Source organism: Oncorhynchus tshawytscha, linkage group LG12 (genome assembly GCF_018296145.1).
Source record: "Oncorhynchus tshawytscha isolate Ot180627B linkage group LG12, Otsh_v2.0, whole genome shotgun sequence".
Classification (NCBI taxonomy): Eukaryota; Metazoa; Chordata; class Actinopteri; order Salmoniformes; family Salmonidae; genus Oncorhynchus; species Oncorhynchus tshawytscha.
The window spans coordinates 40,957,412-40,975,805 of record NC_056440.1 but is presented as its reverse complement, the minus strand read 5'-3'; the positions used below and the strand labels follow the sequence as shown (position 1 = coordinate 40,975,805).

Genomic DNA, 18,394 nt, shown 5'->3' with positions numbered 1-18,394 from the left:
AAAATGTTCTGCTGTTCTCAACTGAAAGGACCAACAGCTTATGTGTATTTTGAAACTATACATTGTTTGGGTTATGATATATGGATTCTGTACTAAGTTTGTAAGTTATATTACTTAAGAATCAAAGATATATGTAATACATTAATAAGAAAGACCAAGTTAAGCTGCAGCTGGCCCAGAAAAGAGCGACATGTCTTGCTCTTCATTGTACTAATATTAATACTATGCATGCCAATCTCTCCTGGCTAAGAGTTGAGGGAAGACTTCTTTTTTTTTAAGAAACATTCATTTGTTGGAAATTCCAAATTGTTTGCATAGTCAACTTACACACAGCACCTGACACAAGCACTTACCCCACCAGACATGACACCAGTGGTCTTTTCACAGTCCCCAGGTCCAGAACAAATTCAAGGAAACATACAGTATTATACAGAGCCTTATATGAAACTCCCTTCCACCTGATAAAGCGCCAGTGAAAAGCAAGCCCTGGTTTCAAAAAACAAATAAAGCAACACCTCTCCCACACGTGACCTACAGTACTTGTGTGTATGTACTGACATGTAACTGATAGATGCAAACACACGACATGTTAATGTTTTAAATGTATGTCAACTGTAGTCTTTGGTCTGTAATGTCTTGGTATCCCAGTAAAACTAGCTGTCGCCCATTGGCGTCGGCTAATGGGGATCCTAGTTCATCTAATTGTGAGGAACAGCAGGAAATCTTACGTAAAAAGCTGATTTGATTCATTCTGCATTTTCAGTTTCATAATAAAGGTGTGTTACCGGACTCAGATTAAGCCTACTCCTGGACCAAAATGCACTTTCAATGGAGATTTGCCAACTTCTTTGGACTCATGAGAATATGGACAACTGTATTCGGTACCACTACCGTCCATTTAACGGCAGTATCACGGTGTCAATAGAGAATGATCCAGACATACGAGCCAAAGATTGATTAGTCCATTTTACTCTGGGAAGCGGGATGTGACAATATGTTGTCATACAGCACTGACTATTACAGTAAAGGGAGGTGGGCACTGTCCCTCACTTTCCACACACTAAAGCCTTTCAATCCAGAAGGAGAAAGCATAGGGATCACGCTGATCATCCCACCCTGCCTCTAACCCTTCCCCCCTCAACACTCAGTCTTTTGTTGAACGGGGTGCGTCCTGGCGAGTGCCAGGCTGAGACTCGGACTAGGCGGGCATGTGTGGAATGCAGATATGGCATGCTGGTAAGTAGGGGGGCAACCCAAACCGTTCTGTGCTTTCAGATCACAGTTCCAGCAGCAAAGGTGGATGGGTAGCTTGGTTCACACGTGTGGAAAAGCAAACAGTGAAACCATGGCAACCTCCACACCACGATCCTCATGTGGCGGCATCAGATTCCACATCTCTGGTATCAGAGTTGGCCCAACTGCACATCTGAAACCAAGAAGGCTACCATCAGCTATTTACAGACAGAGACAGTGTTATGAAACTGATGACTTGTTGAGATCAGGGGAGAACGACTCTCCGCTCTCACTGAAGCCATGAAGGTCAAGGCGGACTGCGGTACTGCTGGCATTGTTTAAAAAAAAACAGCATCCCCATTCTAGTGAACGGGGAAAAATCTTTGGAGGTCAATATCTTCGTGTAAAAAGAAAATCAGGGTACCAATAATTGCTTCTATTACACCAGATGTATGTCCTTGAACCAGTTCTTTCAAAATAACACACAGAAGTTAAGGATTATTCAGTTGCTAATGGCAGCACCACGGTCAGCCTTCAACTGGAGATACTCAAGGAGAGGGCAGCACCAAACTAGCCTGCAACGTCACTTCCTGGACTGTACATGTTGTCTTGAAAATCTACCCCATGAAACACCATCTTAGCTGCTAAAACTGAGTCCTTGCCTTCAAAAGGCACTATCTTCACATAGCAATGAATGGGGCCACGTGATCGATGGGTTTGTCCATTCATAGACAGTCATTGGTCGAGACTGATGCTTTGTATGGTTGTGGCTACCAGTACAGCGCCATCTAGTTGTCGCGTCAGAAATAACACTGACAACTTTAGAGCCTAACCCTTTTCCATTCTCCTAAGCTGCTATGTAGTCACTTCTGTCCATAGCAGGGTGAGGCTTAGCTAACATGCTACGGTTGTCAACAAACCATCATTCTAGACAAACCATCAGTGTCACACGGCACCAAGAAATTACTCGAGCCCTGCCAACCCTAGCAGAATTTGACTCCCAGTCAGTGGCAGTGACTAGAAGTAACGGTAAGTAATTCATTACAATGGACAGTGATGCAAGAATCTTAATCCAAAGGAACCGCACCACTGAAACTTTCATGAAGGAAAGTCTTGAGGCCCTAACGCGTAAAGCAAAGAAAGATTGGACATAAATGACAGGCAGTGCTAGGTTGACAGGGGTAACTAAGCACTACCGTGTGCATTGCTGCCACACCTTACCCACCGCCCTCAAATTAAAAGTGGGCCAATTTGAACCAAAAACAAAAGTCCATAAACAATTTATTTGAAGTACATATCAAGCAAAGAGTCACCTTTTTTAAGCATACAAAATGTTCTCATGGGGAAGTTTCATACAAATTTAAATTTGTCTGATGACACCAACAAGTTATTCTACTAAAGTATTCAGAACCACATTTAATTACACATCATAGATTAAAATAGGGTGAATCATTGGGGGGGTCAGATACAGAGTACTGACCAGAATATCGGAGTTCACACAAATAAGAACAAAGCAAACAGTCATCTCGCGATGGTTGAGGCAGGGTGGATAATATTTCATCACAATGCGACTCCTCCAGCTTTTCCACCTGCCAATATGCGTGACCACATGGTTTTAACACTCATCATGTTCAATGGGACCAACTTTTTCTGAATAAACCTATGGAGTTTCATGGGACTTCAACCTTGTATGACTGACGACCATACAACAACAGAAAAAACACAAGTATATCCACAGTTTAGCGGCTACTGCTTCTTGGCTTTTTTCTGCTTCTTCTGAGACTTGCTGGCGTCTTCGTGGGCCTTTCTCTTGGCCGTCAGTTTGTTAACCTGCGAGGGGAAAGTAGAGTTAATGAGTTAATGAACAGTGGAGTAAAATCGAGAATTCATGGGTGTGCAACCAAGGTCACATGCTCTCTAAAAGGGCTATTGTTTTAGCGAGCAAGGTTTCCAGGGCCTGTCTATTCAAACCCTGTTAATCATTATCCCTACAGCGCAATAGGTAGGTACTAGGTACAAAGATAGCAGCCTAGTGGAAAGTACACTGCCAGTTATCCCAAAATGTCAGGCCTGATCCTCTACCTCCATGTATATTAATACGGCTGTGAGACTAGCTGTTCCCGAGGCAAATGTACTGATGGGTCTAACACAGTAATGTGCTGCGTCTATCTATCCATCGCCGTTAAAGAGTATTTGTCCCCTTTCGGATTTTCTAAATTTTTGACACCAATTGTTAGACCTTCAACTAAAACCTAATATTAGATAGGAAACATGAGTGAACATGAACAAATAACAAAATTGGATACTTATTTGATTTATTTAATAAACAAATTTAAGAAGGAACCAATGTCCATGTGAACAGGTAATGCCCCCTTACACATGTGGTTCTGGAGTTAATCAGTTTTTTGTTGTTGCATAAACTACTCATTTCAGGTCCTGCCACAACATCTCAAAATCAGGTTTAGGTCTGGACTTTGGCTTGGCCATTCAAACTTGAAATGTGTAGCTTTATAGCCATTCTGATGTAGACTTGCTTGTGTGTTTTGGATCATTGTCTTGATTGAGATGTGGCAGGACCTGAAAGTGCAGTTTATGCTCAAAAACCCCCAAAATGTCACTGAGTTAAAGAAGCTCTGCATGGAAGAGTGGGACAAAATTCCTCCACAGCGACGTGAGAGACTGATCAACAACTAGAGGAAGCGTTTGGTTGGAGTCATTGCAGCTAAAGGTGGCACAACCAGTTATTGAGTGTAAGGGGGCAATTACTTTTTCACACAGGGGCATTAGGTATTACATCACTTTAAAACAACAAAACAAAAAACTTAAATGTTTGTGTTATTCCCTCAGGTTTATCTGATATTAGGTTTTGGTTGAAGATCTGACAACTCAAGGTAAAAAATTACACTAAAACAGAGAATATTCAGAAAGGGGGAAATACTTTTTCACAGCCCTGTTCCTATGTAAATATCTATCTCCATCGACAGGCAAAGGGACGCAGTGATGGCATGTGATGTGCCTTGTCGGTTTGGCCGGTGCGCAGCGGAGGGAACTCACCTCTCGGGTCGTCCTCTTCTTGCCAAACATGATCTTGTCGTACAGGTACTTCTCCTTCTTCTTCATCATCATGATGGCCAGACGCTTCTCCTCTGCCTTCTCCTCCTGCTCAAGGCGCACCTTGTTCCCCACGGAACCAGTTTCCCAGGGTTTCACTTTGCCGGGGGTCACCTTCACCGCCAAAGTCTGCGGGGATAGGAGAGAAAAGAGACGTCTAAGGGTGTGTCCAAAATGGCACTCTATAGTGCACTACGCCCTACGATAATGTTTTATGTTAGATGAAACAGGCCATTCAGATGGTAAAACTGGAGAGCAAGGGTCCTCTAGATTAAGCCACGGGAAGATTCTTGAGCGGAAGGTCATGAACATAATTCTAAATAACTTGTAGACTGCAAATTGACCAGAAGAAACCCAAACTGATATAATATTTGACTAAAACAATTTCAAAACCTTGCTTAATTTCTATACAATCAAATACCTCCCTCTATAATGCGAGAGAATACTATTTATTATTGTTTTCTTCAAAATTAAAACCACTTGTAGCGGACTTTAAATGTATATATTTTGTTGTAAACTTGGGAGGGGGCAGATCAAATCACCCGAGGCCAAATTCGGCCCGTGGGCCACCAGTTGTGAAACCCTGGTGTAGAGACTGCTAGGATTCTCTCACCTTGCCCTGGGCTCGCGTACCCTCCATCTTCTTCAGATTCTTCTCCTCGGTCAACTCTTCATCATCCACATCATCCTCCTCTTCATCATCCTCCTCCTCCTCCTCTTCATCCTCCTCCTCTTCATCCTCCTCCTCTTGTACTGATATTTAAAGAAAAAAATGGTTGAACATTTAAGTTCAACGCAACATACATCATGCAGGTGCAGAAACATGTGAAGCAGAGAGCAGAGGGACACAAAGTATATTGAAAGCAGGCGCTTCCACACAGGTGTGGTTCCTGAGTTAATTAAGGAAATACAATCCCATCATGCTTAGGGTCATGTATAAAAATGCTCAGCAGGCCAGTATTTTGGCCACCACGGCTATGCCCCTATAGGATGACAATGCCCCCATCCACAAAATTGGATGTTCCAAGTCCACAACAATGCTTAAACCACATCAGGAGACCGAGGGTAAAAATCAAAGAAATGTGGATTAAAATGCGCACCAGCCAGAGACCGTTGGTTAGTGATGTTAGAGTTTGCTAAACAAATGGCCACTGAATTGATGCAAATAATCATATTCTGCCAGGTAGGCATACGCTACTTTGTAGTAAACATTTAATTGAGAAGGTGTTTCCATCTACCAGAAGACGGTTGTCATTACATTAAGACTCATCGCTAACGGCTACAAATAGTGGCAGACAAACGCGCAGACAGATGGGCAGAATGTTCAGAAAGGAAAATACAAATCACTGATGCATTTTGTTAAATGTCATATGATAATAATATCGGGCAAATTAACCAATTTTCTAATAAGTTCAATACATTTTAGACGATTTTTTTTTGTTCAAACAATTTATTCCGTTTTAAAATCTGGGTTCGATCTGGCCCCTACGAGTAGTCACTGAATTGTTTGAGGAGCATGAAAATGATGTAAACCATATGCCATTGCCGCCTCAGTCATCAGATCTCAACCCAATTGAACACTTATGGGAGATTCTAGAGCGGCACTGGAGACAGGTTTCCACTTCAAAACACCAAATGATGTAATCTCTTGTGGAAGAACGGCGTCGCATCCCTCCCATAGAGTTCCAGATACTTTGAGAATCTATGCCAAGGTGCATTGAAGCAATGAGCCCAAAGCCCTATTAAGAGACACTATGTTAAAATGTATTTTATTTTAGCGGTTAACTGTAGGTTGCATAGGAAAATGGCACCCTATTCCCTTCTACAGTGCACTACTTTTGACCAGAGTCCAGCTCTGCTCGGCTCTTACCGGGCTTCTCCCCCCGCTGCAGGGCCATGAGCTTTAACTTCTCCGGGGGCACGTAGTCGCCGTCCTTCTCCTCCACGAAGGGCGAGAGGTGGGGCGGCAGCGTCGTCCCCAGGAAGTAGTCCTCAACGGGCAGGCGCATCTGGGCGTTGACGGAGTCAAACACCCACTGGGGCTGGATGTAGTACCTGGAGCAGGACACGACCACCAGGCACAAGGTTAGTTACACACCTGCCTGCCTCCTTTACGACCAAGGTTTCTACACCGATATGGATCAAACTGGGTTCAAATAATAGCCGTCTTCTTTCAAATACTTTAAGTGTTTGATCCAGACGGTCTGGAGTGCCAGATGGGCGGAGTTTGCACCTTTGGGACTACAGTCAGTCAACCCACCTTTGAATGTAACATTTAAACATTCCAAAAATATTTGAGACCATTCACACATTGAATTGGCAACAGCTGAAGACATAAAGGTCTGGACAGGGTTAGTAGGCCCATAGTGTCGGCATTATGTACCCTGTTTAAAGCTAAGCTCTACGAAGAGCGATAAAGGGGACAAGAACTGTCACACGTGGCTCTGCCCACAGACTCCACCCCCTGGAAGCCCTGGATAACAGGGGCCTTTGAGCGGCCAGAGCAGGAAGAGGCCCTTTGAAAGGGGGCATTGTGGGGATGAGCTGAGCCCATCTCGGAGGGGGGACTGAAGGAGAAGGAAACCCCCCAACCAGAGCAACAGTTAGCAGCCGGGCAACAAAACACTTGGGTCTGTAAAATAGCCCTGGCTGAAATAAAATTGTGATTTGAACGAGGGGCGGGGGTTTTATTCTTTTTTTCAAAGATCATTCATGCAAAGATTGAATGAATGGCAAGACATTGGCAACGACTGCAATGAGTGCAGATAAAGTGATATGAACCGTCGGGTTCCCTTCACCTGTTAATGTACTGCTTGTCCATGTCAGGCCTGTCTACAATCTGATGAGTGATTGTCTCGTCGGTCACTTCATAGGTGCCACCGATGCAGAGGGACTTGTCCCAGGACACCTCGGCACCAAAACACCTGGCAGACAGAGAGGGATGGAGATTTTATTTTATTACTTTAAAAAACAATGGTTCACTTCATGGTGGATCAAAGCTCCCCTTTGAGGTGCGGTGTGGCATGGAAACCAATCCCCAAAAGCTTTGGCTTGCTTTTACTTCCCAGGGTGCCATAATGTCTGTGGCGGTTCTCACCTCAGGATAAAAGCCAGTGACTCTCTGGGAACTTCCCTGTTCAAGAAGAACTTGAGCCCCTCAAAAAGCCTTTTCTGGGCCTCCTGCTCTTTCTGCTCCTTCTCTCTGGCCTGCATATTCTCCTGGTCCTCCTGAAGAAAGACCAAAGGGGTGGGTGAAAGGAGACAGGAAAAGCTTTTAGAAGGGTACACAAGCAGTTAGGGGTGGTTTGGTTACATCATGTTGTTTATAAAACAGCCTGTAGCCATCGAGGAGTGCTGCGCAGTCTAACACTGCTAATGAGGTGAATCCGTCGGGGAATAACGTGAGCCTCTCTCTGTAGACCCACTGATTTTCAGAGTGTGGCCATTCTGTGAGCAATTAGTTCTATCAGTTATTTTTATCCCATCCCATCTTCAAATCGCCTAACAGTGATTTAGAAAGAACATCAACGTCAAATACAGAGGACGACTTTTGTATCAGAAATATCAATTTACGACGAGGGTGCGCTACAAATAGTTCCTCCAACCACAAAGATCTGGGAAAGAAAGGGCTTTCTAAATGGAAGGAATGAAAGGTGAACGTGGGAGGCATTGGTCATAACACACTCCTGACCACCTGGTAGCTAATTTACTCAGTGTCTCCTTACCCCCTCGGTAGGGAAAAGGTCCAGCTGGTTCTCCTCCTCCTCTGCGGTGGCGACCACCCGTGCCAGGCTGGCACTCAGGGCTGACAGTTTCTGTTGAGCGAATGAAACTCACAGGTTCAGTTTTCACACAGCTTAAAAACACATTTCTACTGATAGAGTACCATCAAGGACGGGCTGGTAGCCCAGATCAATAAAGAGGGATGTCGTCCTGTCCGACATATACAGGAATCCTCAAGTTAATATTTAGTTTACTCATTGATTTGTATCAATCCATAACAGTGATGAAAAGGCCCACCTCCAAGTAGCTCTCTGAGTCCATAGCGTAGTCCTCCTCGTGCTCTGCCTTCAGCTCCGACTCAGCTTTGCTGTCCAGCTGGAGAGATGGGTAGAGTTAGCCACAGCGCAGACAGTCAACAAAAAGCAGGCCAATGATCTCTGTATACTATAAGACAATATAATGTTAATCTACAAAAAGAACATGGTTTACGAAAAAGGTGCCGCTTGTGACGCGAGATGGCTGAAATGGTTCTACGGTATCGTATCCATTAGGGCACACTGTAGCAAAATGTTTTGCAACGGAAAACAAAAACAAGCATTTATTTGACTTCCGGTAGCCCCTCCCGTTTCCGTCCGTTTTCTTCCGCTTGTTGCGTAATGAACACGATGCAAGTTAAGTCCAGGTACTGGGTTACCTTGGGCGGGTAGACCAGGTTGAGGGTCTGGTAGAGGCGGAAGTTAATGAAGCCAAAGAGGGTCGTGTACATCTCCGTGAAGGTGGCCATTACTCTGTAGTCCACATCTGTCGGGTGCTGGGGGAGAAAGGATAGATAATTAAGCCTGAAAGGTTGCATTGTAGAGTCAATGTTGAGGAGAGCCATTGCCACATACACTTATCAAGTTCCTCTAATTTACCCACAATTAACAGCATCAACTTAAATTTGCCATCAAGCAATGTCTCTCACTCCATTCTCAGATTGATTACTTTCTATAAGCACAGTGTGAAGGAATGTGTGTTTGGGATATCTGATGTATCAGACCATAGTATAATTTCTATGGGCATACATCTAAACATCTAAGATGGCCTTGTTCAAAATTCTCACATTCAATGGTAAACCAAATAAAAACAAGGAGATGTATAGAGGAAAACAATAAGTTGAATCCTAATATTCTATGGGATGCAGTGAAGGTTGTCCTTTGTGCGAAACTAAATCACACTCACAACATTCCAGAAGAAAGCTAGATTGGCTATATATCAGAATTTGATTAAGGAGTTGAAAGGTACGGAACAAAAAGAAAAGATCACTTGACCCACAACAATTTAAAGAAACAAGGAGAAAAATAGATTATATTCTTAGTAACAATAATTTAAACAGAATTCATGAGGGGAGGCGGTAAAGCTACAAGACTGCTAGATAGACGAATACACAGATATATTTTGTATTTGGTAAGATAAGAGATCCACAAAGTAGACAATGACCATAACCACGAGTCCGACGCAAAGTATATACTGCTTTGTCAAGACCAGGCAGTGTCAGAGGAAGGCCACAATTATTATTATTTTATAGACTCCAGTCACCCAAATCATACACTGTTCTCTCTGCTACCGCACGGCAAGTGGTACCGGAGCAACAAGTCTAGGTCCAAAAGGCTTCTTAACAGCTTCTACCCCCAAGCTATTGAACAGTTAATCAAATGGCTACCCGGAACTATTTGCAGTGTCCCCACGCCACCCCCCATTTTTACGCCGCTGCGACACTGTTTATTATCCATGTATAGTCACTTTACCTACACGTACATAATACCCCAATTACCTAGACTAACCGGTGCCCCCGCACATTGTACCGGAACCCCCTGTAAATAGCCTCGCTACTGTTATTTTATTGTTGCTCCATCATTATGTTATATATGTAAGCAAGCATTTCACTGTAAGGTGTTGTATTCGGCGCATGTGACAATTTGATTTGATTTTGTTTTTACACTGCTGCTACTCGCTGCTTATTATCTATGCATAGTCACTTTACCCCTACCAACACATACAAATTACCTCGACTAACCTGTACCCCCGCACATTGACTCAGTATATAGACTTGTTATTGTTGTTATGTAATTTTCTCATGTTAAATTAAGATTGAAAAAATATATTTTCTAAACTATTTCTTGAACTGCATTGTTGGTTACGGGTTTGTAAGTAAGCAATTCACGGAAAGGTCTACACCCGTTGTATTCGGTGCATGTGCCAAATACAATTTGATAGCGCATATATATTTGAGGGCTATTACAAAAACATGTATACTCAAACACCCACAGCAGATGAGGATATAATGAAGTAGTTTCTCAATTCTCTAAATTTGCCATTTATTGGGAAAAAAACGGAATGATGTGCTCACGGCACCCATTATAGAGGAAGGGATAGTGAGTGCAGTTAGAGTTAAAAACAACATCTTCTGAGAGCGACATATTCCTATCAGAGTGGTACAAAACCTTTGCGGAATTGACCCCATTGTTTAGATCACCTTTCAATTGGACCTTGTATGAGGGCCTTACTCCACCAGCGTGGAAGGAAGCTATTATTTCAATAACCAAAGGCAAAGAAATAATGTAATAGCTACTGCCGTGTCAATTTTAAATGTATATTATAAACTCTATACCTCAATTATATCCAAGAGATTTGAGAAGTTCATGCCAGATATGATTGATTAAGACCAAACTGGATTCATTAAGGGTTGTCAAACACAAGACAATATTAGAAGGACTTTACATTTTATCAATGCTATTCAAAAATTGGAGAAAAGTGAAGCTTTGGTTAGCCTAGATGCAGAGAAGGCGTTTGTGTGAATACGACATTTCTATGAATCAAAGTCATTTATCAGAATCCGAAAGCTGGAATAAAAAGGTGAATGGGAATTTGACAAACAAGATTAACCTCAAAGGGGCACACGACAGATTTGATTTGAACAGCTTGGCCATGTTCTGTTATAATCTCCACCCGGCACAGCCAGAAGAGGACTGGCCACCCCACATAGCCTGGTTCCTCTCTAGGTTTCTTCCTAGGTTTTGGCCTTTTAGGGCGTTTTTCCTAGCCACCGTGCTTCTACACCTGCATTGCTTGCTGTTTGGGGTTTTAGGCTGGGTTTCTGTACAGCACTTTGAGATATCAGCTGATGTACGAAGGGCTATATAAATAAATTTGATTTGATTTGACAGGGTTGTTGCTTGTCGCCCACACTTTTCACCCTGTATATATAGCCTCTAGCGCAGGCAAGTAGAGAGAGAACCTAGGGGTTAAGGCAAGTCGGGTAATCTCAGTATTGTACCAAGGCTTGATTGAGTAAAGAACTCTGTTGTAGAGCAAGGACATTTTTGAAAAATGAATCCACTTTAAATCTCAGAAGATGAAGAGTGGAAGAGTGTGTACAACACAACAGGCAACCACTAACTCAAAAATATGGACAGAGTTACGTTGGAAGAACCTGAATTGATTCTTTATTACAGCTAAAATTATGAGTGAACATTGTACGCAACAAATGTGTTGGAGAATGTGTGGACACATGAGAGCTAACCACTATCATATCTTCTGGAAATGCAAAAAAATTGTGTTTTGGGATAACGTGTGTTCTACTATTAAAGACATCCTGGGCTAGGATGGTGTGCCTAGGACTTGCTCTGGTTGTCTACCTAGGAAATGTACAGGATGAAATAAGGGCATGTGAATAGTATATGATTAGGAACCTTCTTGCAGCTAGTAAGAAAGCTGTAACAAAGAATGGTATAAATCAGATCCTCCCAAACTAGATGATTGGTTAGCCATTATACAATAAGTTGATATGGAAAAGATATCTTATTTGTTAAGAAATAAGGGAAAACAAGTTTGAGGCCAGATGGGAGAAATTGATATGGTTTGAGGCTCAGTAATGGGACATTAACTACTAAATGTGGTTATGACATAACTGTATGTACGTTGGTGATGTGAATATTATACACAACATATCCCTGAACCCCGGTCTTTTGCATGTATTTTTTTGTATACATTTTACTATGGTGAATTTCTGTACATAGTGGCAAAATCTATAAAAATTCAAAGTATATAAATAAAATAAAAAAATACAAAATGTCTCTTTGAACTGCTGTGATGTGACTCAGCACTTACATCATGGGCAAACTGGTAGGGCACGAGCCAGGTGATGAGCTGTCCAAGGACCTCTGCCTGATAGTAAATCCCCTTGATGGAGAGGAAAACCTGCCAGGGAAAGCAAAACCATGTCAAGTGTACTGCGGAATATGTTATTCTCTTTGCTATAGAGCATGCATCTCATTCAGACGAATTCAATGTGAACTAACCACTCCAAAACTGCTTTCACAACACTTAATAGGCTTCTAACACTGCTAAGTGCATTAAACAAAAACGGCAAGTGTTGGTCCCATGTGTCATGAGCTAAAAAAAATATATATTTTGGGCACAAATTTGTTTACGTCGCCATTAGTGGGCATTTCTCCTCTGCCAAGATAATCCATCCAGCTGACAGGTGTGGCATATCAAGAAGCTGACTAAACATGATCATTACACAGGTGCACCTTGTGCCCTGGACAATAAAAGGCCACTTTAAAATGTGCAGTTGTGTCAACCAACACAATGGCACAGATGTCTCAAGTTGAGGGAGCGTGCAATTGGCATGCTGACTGCAGGAATGTCCACCAGCGCTAATGACCTAATGTTCATTTCTCTACCATAAGCTGCCGCCACTAATATTTTAGAGAATTTGGCAACCAGCCTCACAACCGCAGACCACGTGTAAGCACGCGAGCCCAGGACCTCCACATCTGGCTTCCTCACCTGCAGGATCATTTGAGGCGGCGTTGGAGAGGTCCTGAGGAGTGTGTGTGTGTGTATGTAATGAAGCCCTTGTGTGTAAAAACATATTCTGATTGGGGAGCCAGGCCCAGCCAGTGGGTGGGCCTAAGCCCTCCCGGACCCACCCATGGCTGTACCCCTGCCCAGTCATGTTAAATCCACAGATTAGGCCTAATAAATGTCTTTAAATTGACTGATTTCCTTATATGAACTGTAACTCTGTTAAAATCTTTGAAATTGTTGCATGTTGCATTTATATTATTGTTCAGTACATACGGAAAGTATTCAGACCCCTTGAATTTTTCAACATTTTGTTACATTACAGCCCCATTCAAAAATAGTTTCAATAAATGGTTTTCCTCAATCTACACACAATACCCCATAATGACAAAGCATAAGCAGGTTTTAGATTTTTTTTTTGCAAATGTATTAAAAATAAAAAACAGAAATACAAGTATTCAGACCCTTTGCTATGAGACTCGAAATTGAGCTCCGGTGCATCCTTTTTCCACTGATCATCCTTGAGATGTTTCTACAACTTGATTGGAGTCCACCTGTGGTAAATTCAATTGATTGGACATGATTTGGAAAGGCACACACCTGTCTGTCTATATAAGGTCCCGCAGTTGACAGTGCATGTCAGAGAAAAAAACAAACCATGAGGTTGAAGGAATTACCTGTAGAGCTCTGAGACAGGACTGTGTCAAGGCACCAATCTGGGATAAGACAACCCAAAGAATTCTACAGCACTGAACGTCCAAGAACACAGTGGCCTCCATCATTCTTAAACAAAAGAAGTTTGGAACCACCAAGACTATTCCTAGAGCTGGCCGCCCGGCAAAACTGAGCAATCGGGGGAGAAGGGCCTTGGTCAGGGAGGTGACCAAGCACCCAATGGTCACTCTGACAGAGCTCCAGGGTTCCTTTGTAGAGAGAGGAAAACCTTCCAGAAGGACAATCATCTCTGCAGCACTCCACCAAATCACACCTTTATGGTAGAGTGGCCAGACTGAATCCACTCCTCAATAAAAGGCACATGACAGCCTGCTTGGAGTTTGCCAAAAGGCACCTAAAGACTCTCAGACCATGAGAAACAAGATTATATGGTCTGATGAAACCAAGATTGAACTCTCTGGTCTGAATGCCAAGCGTCACATCTGAAAGAAACCTGGCACCAACCCTACGGTGAAGCATGGTGGTGGCAGCATCATGCTATGGGGATGTTTTTCAGCGGCAGGGACTGAGAGACTAGTCATGATTGAGGAAAAGATAAACGGAGCAAAGTACAGTGAGATCCTTGATGAAAACCTGCTCCAGAGCGCACAGGACCTCAGACTGGGGGCGAAGGTTCACCTTCAAACAAGAAAAACGACCCTAAGCACACAGCCAAAACAATGCAGGAGTGGCTTCGGGACAAGCCTGGACTTGAACCAAATCGAATATCTCTGGAGACAACTGAAAATAGCGGTCCTATCCAACCTGACAGAACTTGAGAGGTTCTGCAGAGAAGAGTGGGAGAAACTCCCCAAATACAGGTGTGCCAAGCTTGTAGCTTCATACCCAAGAAGACTCGAGGCTGTAATCGCTGCCAAAGGTGTTTCAACAAAGTACTGAGTAAAGGGTCTGAATGTGATATTTCCGTTTTTAATTTTTTCATGAAAATATTTTTGCTGTGTCATTATGGGGTACTGTGTGTAGATTGATGAGGGGGAAAAAAATATTTAAGCAATTTTAGAGTAAGGCTGTCACTGAAATGTTTTGCCAAAGTCAAGGGGGTCTGAAAACTTTGAATGCACTGTATACACAATTGTCATGACTTAAATCCATTTCAGAGACTATTGTACATGTAACAGTCAGTATCATTACTTAATCAATCAATCATGCCCACACTCATTTTTATTGAGGACCAACTATTTATGTTAGCGAGGACACATCTGCAGTCTCGCCCTTCCTACCTTCCTGAGAGAGCGAGATGTGACTACGTAGTTCATCCACTCCACAGTGAGGCGTCGGCACAGCGTGATGGTCTGGACGTGGCACTTCCCCGTGCGGGCAAAGGTGGAGAACAGGAAGCACATAGAGAGGGCGTCGTCGATGTCACGGAGGGCATCGATGAAAGTGGGGTACCTGGCACACAAATAGACCCGAACATAACCCTCAGCAGAATTGTAGGACATCCTTTACAAATGTTATGTGTTGACATGAGCCGTAAACAGGGCTCAACACCATAGAGATCTTATGACTTGCCATGGCTATTGATATGGAGATCTCTGTGCATGTGCAGGATTTTTATTGTTACGTAGCTGCTGCCCACTCTGCTGCATTCATAGCTTCTGCTCAGTGCTCCCAGTGCTGCTTCCCTATCATTTTGTTGTTGTTGAATTTTACCCCTTTTCCTCCCCAAATTCATGGTATACAATTGTTTAGTAGCTACTATCTTGTCTCATTGCTACAACTCCCGTACGGTATACCGCCCAGCCCTACATAGTGTGCGTAAAATAACATGCACCGAACATGATCCAGATCCTTAGCTATGAGGAAAAGGCTTCCAGATAGGCGGGAGCAAAAAGTGAGTATTGGCAGTCACTGCCTATTTTCTATTCCCTGAGCACCTTCCTAATATTGAGTTGCTCCCCCATTTTCCCTCAGAACAGCCTCGATTCATCGGGACACAAACTCTACAAGATGTCAAAAGCATTCCACTGGGATAATGGCCCAGATTGATTACAATGCTTCCAACAGTTGTGTCAAGTTGGCTGGATGTCCTTTGGGTGGTGGACCATTCTTGATATACACGGGAAACTGTTGAGCGTGGAAAAATCCAGAAGCGTTGCAGTTCTTGACACAAACCGGTGCACCTGGCACCTTTTACCATACCCCGTTCAAAAGGCACTTAAATATTTTGTATTGCCCAATGGGGCGGCAGGGTAGCCTGGTGGTTAGAGCGTTGGACTAGTAACCGGAAGGTTGCAAGTTCAAACCCCCGACCTGACAAGGTACAAAATCTGTCGTTCTGCCCCTGAACAGGCAGTTAACCCACTGTTCCTAGGCAGTCATTGAAAATAAGAATTTGTTCTTAACTGACTTGCCTAGTTAAATAAAGGTAAAATAAATTTAAAAAAATTCACCCTCTGAATGGCAGTTTTAACCTGTCTCTTCATCTACACCGATTGAAGTGGATTTTACAGGTGGGATCAGAGCTTATACCTGGATTCACGGTCATGGAAAGAGCCAAATGTTCCTAATATTTTGAACATTCAGTGTATGTAATTGTATGCTCAACATTGCCATCTCCTGTTTGCAGTTGGCACTGCAGTGGATTGAGACGTCACCTCTCCTTGATGATGTGGTCCAGTTTGTAGCCAGGCTTGTTATCTCTCAGTCTCTCCACCCCTGTCCATTCCGCCTTTCCATATGCCTTCCTCAGTTTACGCACAAACACCTACCAGAGACAGAACAGGACAAGGCAGCCTTACTAGATTTGCCCCTTGATTTGAAAATAGTGGACTGAAAATTCAGTCTAGTACAAAAATGTCAATAAACAAAGATGTCTGTATAGTAGTCAAAACACTTGTATAAAACATTACCTTGTACTCTCTGAACTTTCGAACGATGGGCTCGTGCAGGAGGAACCGGATGTCTTTGAACAGGTAGAATGTGCGGGGGGCCGTGGAACCCTTGTTCACCTTCTTCTTGTGCTTAGGCTCATGAGGGTAGATGCCTTTCAGAATACACAGGCGTCTGTGGAACACAGGACAAAGATGCAGACTCAATTTGGCATAGCAGAAACTAATACCAGAGGCAACCATGCAATTACATTCACAACCAGAGTACATGGCTGTTTACACTAGACACTATAGGGAAGAAAACAGACTGGAATAAGGAGGGCCTACAACTCACAAAACACGTATTTTCCATTGTAAAACTTTTGCGACAGTGTGTACTAATGAATACCACCCAAGTTGTGGTGGGTTAGTAGTAACGTTACCCAGTACCTGAAATCTGCCAGGCTTAGCTGCAGCTTCTTGCGGGCTTTGTTCCGTGTGATGTAGTTGGTGGCAGAGCCCCTCTCATACTGAATACAGATGGGTTTACAGTTACTCACAAGACATGAAGACAGTAAAAGATGTGGGGTATTGGAGAAACCTGGCTTTTAGGGAGGATGTCATTCTTAGATTGTTACTACAACACGTGTAACCATACTAATTCGCAAAAAGCATGATGCTGACAATGTTCTGCGCATCTTTTATCACTATTTAGTACTATTGTCTTTTTTAATTCACCAGGTGAAGATGTACCGTACTAACGTTAATGTTAGCAGCTAGGCCAACGTTAACTAGCTAGTATAGAAGTGTTAAACAATCTGCATCAACGGCATATAACAAGACTAGACCGACGTAAACTACAATAGTTGAGTACAAAATACGTGTTTCATGCAAGCAATCTATTACAAAAATGTTATTATTAGCAAGATTATAGTTTTACAGCTAACTAGTAACAGCTACCTAAACATGTTAGGCCTAAAGTAAAATCATAGCTATTTAACGCTGTGCTCAGATAAACTACTGTAGCCAACTTTAGCTTTACGTAGCTAGCAAAATCGTTGGACAATTAATTTGACAGACAGTGACAACCTTACCTTCTTTTTCTGTAGACCCCCCATTTACAATAGATATTTTCGTGTTATTCTAATAAAATACTTTTTTAAACTTTACTTCTCTCGACAATCATGTAAACACAACCACCACGAAAAAATACCGTGGCTGATGCACGTGTTGTGTGACATGCGCGGAATAAACTCGCAGGACCCCGACACCTCAAGCTGTCCATTTTAAGGCCTGAATATAAAAGACCTAAAATATAAAAGTAAATCAGTCAAATTTAGATGACCCATGTGTGTCTATCTATTCATTGGAAGTAAGTTGGATTTCGAAGAATTCATTCATAATTCATTCAAATACACACAACCAGTCAAAAGGGTTTTTCTTTATTTTTTACTATATTCTACATTGTAGAATAATAGTGAAGACATCAAAACTATGAAACAACGCATATGGAATCATGTAATAACCCAAAAAAGGGTTAAACAAATCAATATATATTTTATATTCTTCAAAGTAGCCACACTTTGCCTTGATGACAGCTTTGCACACTCTTGACCATCTCTCAACCAGCTTCATGAGGTATTCACCATGAATGCATTTCAATTAACAGGTGTGCCTTGCTAAAAGTTAATTTGTAGAATTTCTATCCTTAATGCATTTGAGCCAATCAGTTGTGTTGTGACAAGGTAGGGGTGGTATACAGAAGGTGGCCCTATTTGGTAAAAGACCAAGTCCATACTATGGCAAGAACAGCTCAAATAAGCAATGAGAAATGACAGCCCATTATTATTTTAAGACATGAAGGTCAGTCAATACGGAACATTTCAAGAACTTTTCCTCAAGTGCAGTCGTAAAACCCATCAAGCGCTATG

General features: G+C 42.6%; 1 protein-coding gene across 1 annotated transcript; it reads right to left on the bottom strand.

Moving 5' to 3' along the window:
* Positions 1-2,497: 2,497 nt before the first annotated feature.
* pes (pescadillo) lies at positions 2,498-17,716 on the bottom strand. The gene is made up of 15 exons (XM_024439396.2): positions 17,558-17,716; positions 16,914-16,993; positions 16,506-16,659; positions 16,251-16,360; positions 14,874-15,045; positions 12,217-12,306; positions 8,762-8,878; positions 8,365-8,442; positions 8,070-8,159; positions 7,442-7,572; positions 7,143-7,268; positions 6,215-6,399; positions 4,958-5,097; positions 4,288-4,473; positions 2,498-3,063 (listed from the first exon to the last, which is right to left on the bottom strand). The coding sequence occupies exons 1-15, from the start codon at positions 17,579-17,581 to the stop codon at positions 2,980-2,982; spliced, it is 1,767 nt and encodes a 588-aa protein (XP_024295164.1). The 5' UTR covers positions 17,582-17,716; the 3' UTR covers positions 2,498-2,979.
* Between the last annotated feature and the right edge of the window lie 678 nt (positions 17,717-18,394).